This window comes from Sinocyclocheilus rhinocerous, unplaced genomic scaffold, assembly GCF_001515625.1.
Source record: "Sinocyclocheilus rhinocerous isolate Xijiao unplaced genomic scaffold, SAMN03320098_v1.1 scaffold601, whole genome shotgun sequence".
Lineage (NCBI taxonomy): Eukaryota > Metazoa > Chordata > Actinopteri > Cypriniformes > Cyprinidae > Sinocyclocheilus > Sinocyclocheilus rhinocerous.
In genome coordinates this window covers 1,476,787-1,484,535 of record NW_015656605.1, presented here as the reverse complement: position 1 = coordinate 1,484,535, position 7,749 = coordinate 1,476,787, and the positions used below count along the sequence as shown (strand labels likewise).

General features: G+C 41.7%; 1 protein-coding gene across 1 annotated transcript in view; it reads right to left on the bottom strand.

Annotated features, from left to right (window-relative positions):
* Positions 1–7,749, bottom strand: part of LOC107720455 (elastin-like) — a 76,786-nt gene that overhangs the window by 28,544 nt on the left and 40,493 nt on the right. The window contains exons 8-20 of the mRNA XM_016528162.1: positions 5,960–5,995; positions 5,764–5,859; positions 5,627–5,674; positions 4,891–4,953; positions 4,768–4,803; positions 4,560–4,631; positions 3,540–3,578; positions 3,358–3,441; positions 2,928–2,978; positions 2,703–2,774; positions 2,533–2,589; positions 2,230–2,274; positions 1,908–1,952 (exon numbers count right to left, since the gene is read on the bottom strand). Of these exons, the coding sequence (XP_016383648.1) occupies positions 1,908–1,952; positions 2,230–2,274; positions 2,533–2,589; positions 2,703–2,774; positions 2,928–2,978; positions 3,358–3,441; positions 3,540–3,578; positions 4,560–4,631; positions 4,768–4,803; positions 4,891–4,953; positions 5,627–5,674; positions 5,764–5,859; positions 5,960–5,995 (744 nt within the window). The remainder of the gene's footprint in view (positions 1–1,907; positions 1,953–2,229; positions 2,275–2,532; positions 2,590–2,702; positions 2,775–2,927; positions 2,979–3,357; positions 3,442–3,539; positions 3,579–4,559; positions 4,632–4,767; positions 4,804–4,890; positions 4,954–5,626; positions 5,675–5,763; positions 5,860–5,959; positions 5,996–7,749) is intronic.

Here is a 7,749-nt window from a genome sequence, read left to right as displayed (position 1 = left end):
GGGGCACTTCATTTCCGGCGATATCGTCGCCTTGATTGCACAGATACTATTTAAACTGAACTGAGCTGGATGATGACATCACTGAATTCAATGATGAACTGTCTTTAACTGAAAAATTAGTGTTTACTATTGTCATTTTGCATTATTGACACACTATTTTCCTAATTAATGCTGTTCAGTTGCTTTGACACAATCTGTATTGTTAAAAGCACTATATAAATAAAGATGACTTGACTTGACTTGACTTGATGGCTCAAGACCAAGGAGTTCTCCCTGAGGGGAAACCCACTCCGCATGTGGAGTAAACTTTGGTTCTTGTCTCAGGTCCCGGTGCTGGGAGCTCCTTGTCGCCTTGTAACGCTAGCGACGGTCGCGTCTCTCACCGGTTGGGTGAGGTTGGCCCTCGGTCTGTGGAGTGGTCGCCATCTCACGGGGCACATCAACTGCCTGGAGATGCTGGCCGTGTTTCTAGCACTGAAACACTTCCTCCCGGACCTAAGAGATCGCCATGTGTTGGTGCGCACCGGCAACACAGCGGTGGTCTCTTATATCAACCACCAGGGAGGTCTGTCTTCGCGCCCCCTTTACAGGCTGGCGCACCAGATCCTTGTGTGGTCCCAGGGCAAACTCCACTCGCTGAGAGTAGTTCACATTCCTGGTCATCTCAATATGAGAGCAGAAATCCTGTCGAGGCAGGGGCCGAGGCCCGGGGAATGGATACTTCACCCCGAGGTGGTGAAGTAGATATGGAGAGTTTTTCTACGATCTTTTACCCCCGCCAGCTGTGGAAGCCGTGGGTGTGGCCTCTGAGGGTGCACAACTCGTAGCTTCCGGTCTCTCAACCGAGGTTGTTGAGACCATCCTCCAATCCAGAGCTCCCTCTACGAGGAAACTGTATGCCATGAAGTGGAAGTATTCACTTCTTGGTGTGGAGACCGCCAGCTCAACCCAGTTTACTGCCCAGTTGGTACAGTGCTGGAGTTCCTGCAGGCCCGAATCTCTGCAGGGTTGACCCACTCCACCTTGAAAATCTACGTGGTGGCTGTTGCGGCCTTCCACGCCCCTATCGTTGGCCAGTCAGTGGGCAGACACCCCCTAGTTACATGTTTCCTCCATGGTGCGCTGAGGCCTCTGGTCAGAGAAGCTTATGCTAAGCGGTGGATCAGGATGCTATTCCATAGCCTCGAGTCCTCTGATCTCCCCTCTCCTTTGGAGGTCAAGGTTCACTCCTTCTGAAGTTGAGGTGTCAGGTGCCTACCTGCATTCTGCGCCAATTCTGGCTCCTTTCTCTCGTCTTAGATGTGCTCTTCCATACTAGGCAGGGATTTGTAAGTCTGGCTGCGTGGGCATACTCGTTCCCAAAGCGTTTTCAGATAACGTGTTTTACTGCGTTTAGAGTTGAATCTAGTTCATCCAGCGCTATTTGTTATGTGTTCTTAAGTATCTCGATACTGTTTGTTTTACTGACAAAGGAACGCTTCATATAATTCATATGAAACAAAATAATGATTAATCCATTATTAGCGGCATGGCTGGTTCACTTGACAGAAATACGGGACACACATCATAATTGCTGAAATATTTGCAGGGCAGACAGACAGGTCAGGTCAGCCGAAGCGCTCATGGTACGTACAATGCGTACAGTCGTACACCTGCAGGCGCCACTGTCTCAGGGTTTTTCAATCCTGCTTCTGGAGGATCACTGACCTGCAGAGTTTAGTTCCAACCGTGCCTATACTTTTCTAGCAATCATAAAGGTATTGACTGACTTTTTTTGGGTGTTTGATTTGGGTTGAAACTACAGTACTTGGGTTGAAACTCTGCAGGACAGTGGTCCTCCAAGAGCAGAATTGAAGAACCATGCTATATCTGAATAAGAAGGATCCTAAATATGGGTACATGATTACCGTATTTAGCAGCTTTTGCCTGAGCAGGGGAGAGCACACCAGGACCTTGACACATGGGAAAACACAAAAGATTTATCAGTGTTGGGTCATTCTAATAAAGTGACTGCCATTTAACACTACTGCACACAGTTGTATCTCACCCCCTGCCCCAGGAAAGAGTCCACCTGTGCCTGGTACACCACCAATACCAAAAAAGTGTGCAATCAGCTTTGCTTTCTTTGAGATTATTGGTTGACTGTGTAATATAGTATAGAAGCCTCAATTGCCCATCAGTCAATTATGAGCCCCATAATAAAGCAAGGTAATCAGTCAATGCACTCACCATATTTCGCTGCTTTAGCTTGAGCTGGTGTAAAAACACCCACACCTGCTCAGAGAGAAGAATTACAAATTTTGCTTCAAATTTAGGAAACAGAAAACATGTCATGGTATTGAATTCCACATCTCATGCCCCATGTGCATTGACCTCAAACCTATCGCAAGGTGTCTTGACATGCAATATTTGAAAGTACAAAAAAGTACAAGTACTTTGGAATGACATACGGGTGAGTAAATTATTTATTTTAAAAGCACAGTGGCTGATTGCAGCTCTTAAACCATTTTTTTTAGCAAAATGATAATTCACCTCCTGCCCCTGGATAAAGTCCACCAGCACCACCTGCTCCAACACCACCTAAACCAGCTCCAACACCCAATAAAATATGTAAACACTAAACTAGCTGCTTGAGTAAATGACTTTAATATAAAAATGTTGATTGCGGTTTTAGGGGATTGCAAAGGAAAATGTATCCTTACCTCCTGCACCAGGGTAAAGTCCACCAGCACCACCCGGAAAAGCTCCAGCCCCACCAAAACCAGCTCCAGTACCTGAAGAAGAAACAAACAATGAACTGTTAATATTAGCTCTTGGAAAAGAACACAATTATGCACAAATAACTGAAGTGCCATCTAAATTTCTTTGCTCTGTGGATAAAGCTTAGGACATGTGGCCTTTAAAATCATTTAATTAATTATTATTACCATATTTAGCAGCTTTGGCCTGTGCAGCAGAGACCCCTAAAGTCCCAACACCTGCACACAGAGACAGCAGATCAGCTACTGGTCATGCATTTGCAGTGCATGTGTGCGCGTGTGCCATTTGCAGCCATAGAAAATAACATAAACATTTTAGTAGCTCGCCTAGGGTGAATCTCACGAAGTCAAGACCATGTGTGGGTTTTATTTCACCACACAATCTGCCTAAATAAATAAGAAACTATATTGTGCATTAACATTGGGGACATTTTGAATTAGGACATTATTTTTGTGACAATGAATTAAAAGATATATAGAGTATATCCCATTACATTAATGGTTTTGAGTTAAAATATGACATTTTCTTTACAGGCTTTTAGATTCACCCTCTAGTGTATTATAGTTATTCAAATATGGTGGCTTTGACATAACACACCAGTCCCTGTTGGATAACCTGGCTTGGAGCCAGCTCTTCTTTTCCCACCAGGGAGTCCAGCACCTCCACCAAAACCACCATAACCTTTGGCATAGCAGGTGAGAATCATCACGCAAGCTCGTACATTTCATAGACAAGGTATTCAGCACATGCATGTAATGGAGGTCACCACTGTAGCCTACCGTATGGAAGTTTACCACCAGTGTAGGGTAACCCAGCACCTGTTGAGACAAGTCATGATGTAAGACTTTCATTTATCAAGACTGTTGCGTATGCATGTAATTTTAGTTCAATTTAAATCTACTTTAATAAATATCCTCCTCTTTAAACAAGCCTTTTGCTTGCCTCCCCCTCTATCTTATGTTTGTAAACATAACACAGACATACTAAAGATATACCGAAAATACTGTGTGTCATCAAATGTGTTGTATACATAGCAAAGCTATCCACAACAGTAGAGCTAGGGAGAACTAACACCTGGTCAGTGTTTGGCCAAAGAGCACACAGATTAAATACTACAGATAAAACGGCAAAAAGTTAGATGATAAAGAAGAATCTAAATGATTTCCGTTGATGTATGAACTCACTTTGTGAAGCATTAAACCATTGAAGTGGACCACACAATTTTATCAACATTGTATCCTGTTTTTATCAGAACAAATGTGCAAGTTTGGAAAAGCTATGTTCCACTAGATGCTCACATATTAATACCGCAATCAATTTCTCCTAATTTCACTGGATGTATTCCTAGTCCATGATTAAAGGTTGATAACGCGGCGATAAGAGAGACGTGAAAATATGTACTTTATTTCAAGCTTCAAATGGAAAAATTTATGAAAATATTTTTAGTTGTGACTATGAAAACTATGACAATGAACTTTGTCAATTAATTGAGCACTTCAACTGTTGAACCTCCATGTAGGAGAAATCACACAACGTTTCTGCACACCGGAGAGCAATCTACTACATAAATGGATGGCTAGCAATGTGAGTCTAAGCACTGATCCAATATAGCTGGGTTTCATCTGGAGCGTTTGATGAAAGACATTCTTACTTTCTTATTTCTATCAACCTCATATTGTATTGCTTAATAGCTGTAAAACCACAAATGCAATCAGTCTGCAAATGCTTCTTTTCAAGGCGTGGTAGAGCTGGGCTGAGCACGGTTTGTGAAGTCTGATCAAAAGAATCAAATGTTCCACCTGGGGCTTTGGGAGATTTGAGAGGGTATCCATGAAATACTCCTTGTTGCAGTGGTCCATATCCACGCCCACCTACAGCAAAAGAGCATTTGTTTGGATGTCTACAGACAACGTAAACTTTTTAAACACATAGGTGTTGTTCAGTTTTGCTTCCACACTATCCAGATATCATTATTAATATTTGGTTGCTGTATGCTCATGTACTAACCACCACCCGGTACCAGACCCTGCCCTCCACCAGCAGCTATGGGAAAGATTCAGTCAGTCATAAAGATATGGTATATAATTTATTTCACTGCAATGACTGATGTCATTTTCATTGAGACTTCACCTGATTTAGGTTTGAGTCCAGTTCCTGTGGCTACACCAGGAAGAACACCCCGCCCATTGAAGCCTGTAATCATTTAAATCCAAGTGATCAAGACCAAACGAAGGCCATGTGTGCAATTTTAATTTGGTGTTTTATCCAAATGACTGATTAGCAGGCCTGCTCTAAATCTGTGAGCACAGAAAACTCCATAGATGTTTGCAGAAATCATTTAAGTTCCACACATACCTTTGTTCATGAGATGTCTTGGCTAATTTAATAATGGCTGAAATATATTCTATGCACGTATGTGCAATATACATTTCATGCGTTATTGCTGTCTGTTTCTACGCCGGCACTGGAGTCTTCTACGGTGTGTTTCTTCCTTTAGGTCAACTGTGTTTATGGAGGAGCAACACTCTGAGGTCAATCTTGCTGACCAAGTCAAAGAAATTAAAGTTAAGTTAAACAGTACTCAGCTAGCTACCTGAATAATCCATTACACACTATGAAGGTAACTCTATCGCCCCTTTGAGTGTGCCAAGAATTTGTAGGTTTGCCTGCTTGCATACAATATGTTTCTGGCCTAAGCGTGTAGCATCCTCAGCTCTGTTGAAAATATTTTGCCAAGTGTAGATCAATTTCACAGAATCCGGCATATGTTCCCCACAATCCGCATCATAAATGTGAAAAAGGTTTGCAGATTCCTTGTGGGCCTCGTGGTCATATTATAGTACATAAACAGAGGGAAATAACAAACCTTGTCCAGGAACAAGTCCTCCGTGATATGGTCCAGGCACTCCCACTCCTGCAAGAAAAAAAAAACAAGATTGAAAAGTAGATCTATAATCATGCTTATTTCCATTTATACATACAAATTCAAACCCCCACACTTACCCGGCACTGGAGCTTTTCCGGCCTTTGCTGCTTTTCCCCCAGGTCCAACCCCACCAGGGCCCAGTCCTTGTACCCCGGTCTGAGGAATGACAAGGCCTAACAAACAATTGAAAGATGAGACTATCTTACTATCACTGCTGGCTAATTAGGCAAATTTACTCATGCCAGTATTACTAAATATATACATTCACTGCACCTGGAAGACCAGTACCAGTTCCTCCTGCACCTGGCCCTGAATGGACACAAACACACATTCAGTGACATCACTAAACAAATGGGTGCAAATCTAGACTGCAGATATTCCATGTGCTTCCTTAGTGATTTAGTTTGCCTCACTTGCTCCATTCCTCTGACATGAAACAAATCGTCTTATCTGATTTCAGTGCCTGGAAGCTGATGCTTCAAGGCTGTTCATTTATTTGTTTAACCCTTTTCCAGTGAAGAGCAGGCAAAAGCACGCACATCGATCTCAACTGGGTGCTCGACTAAGAAACAAGTGGAACATTTTTTAAATGTAAAGTCGGCAACACCAAAGCTCCAAAAGTATCAAAAAATTTATTCAAAAAAAAAACTGTCGCATAGTATATGTGACGTTTCGAGCACGCAGGCTCTTCATCAGACAAATGAACAACACTGATATCCCATTCTTTATAGGCCTATCTCCAGGTGATCAAAGGTCACATGACCGTACAATATTATCGTGATGCAAAGTGCTGTGCTACCGGACTTTTTGGATCGCGATGTCTAATTGCACATCGATGTTCAGAGATGCGAGTTTTTAGAGGTCTGCTAGTCTTACCAATATAACATAAACCACAAGGGCAACGCAACAGGTAAATGACATTAGCCATCTTACATGAAATAGTGCCTCGAATTTAAACATTTTTTGCCGTGTGCGGATGTGTAAAGGTCGGCGTCTTATATGTGAAATTACACTGTTGACAATTACCGCATCTGTAATTCCCATATGGTATTTTGTTCAAAAGATGAGGAGCAGGTTTCAAATCAGCTCTAACTAAAAGATTTCAAAGATTAGGTGTTTTCTTGTACACTAAACGAGGTGGTTTGTCAAAACATTTCTTGAGGTTGGGATCACTCTCTACAATATGCCAATGTTTCAATAAAACATTATCAATGTCCTTCGACACAGGCGAGTATTGGATGTAACAGTTGACACAACGGTCAAATTTTTTATGTTTTTTAACGAGACTCTCTTGTTGTGACACATCTTTAAAACGACTCACTGCAGACTGAATCCATTCTTCTCGATATGATCGTTTTCTGAATCTCTGTGATAAAATTTGTGATTGCTGTTGAAAATCTTCATCACTGCTGCAAATACGACGAATGCGACTAAATTGAGAAATTGGTAACGAGCGCTTTAATGACACAGGATGATAGGACTGTCCGTGTAAAATAGTATTACGGTCAGTTGGTTTACGATACAAAGTCGTTTCAATGCCTGATGCAGTACGAAGAACAAGCACATCCAAAAAATTCATTTTCTCTTGATGAAATTCCATAGTAAATTTCAACGCACTACACTTATTATTAACCAAGCTATGAAACTCTAGTAGCTCAGATTCAGTACCACTCCATACTAAAAAAACATCATCAATGTATCGTTTCCATAGAACAATGTGTCTCAAGAAATCATTCGCCACAGGATTTAACACAAAATGATGTTCAAACAACCCGCAAAATAAACATGCAAAACTTGGGGCCATGTTTTATTGAAGCATTGGCATATGGTAGAGAGTGATCCCAACCTTAAGAAATGTTTCGACAAACCACCTCGTTTAGTGCACAAAAAAACAGCTAATCTTCGAAATCTTTTGGTTAGAGCGGATTTGAAACCTGCTCCTCATTTTTTGAACAAAATACCATATGGGAATTACAGATGCGGTAACTGTCAACAGTGTAATTTCACATATAAGACGTCGACCTTTACACATCCGTACACGGCGAAAATTTTTAAAATTCGAG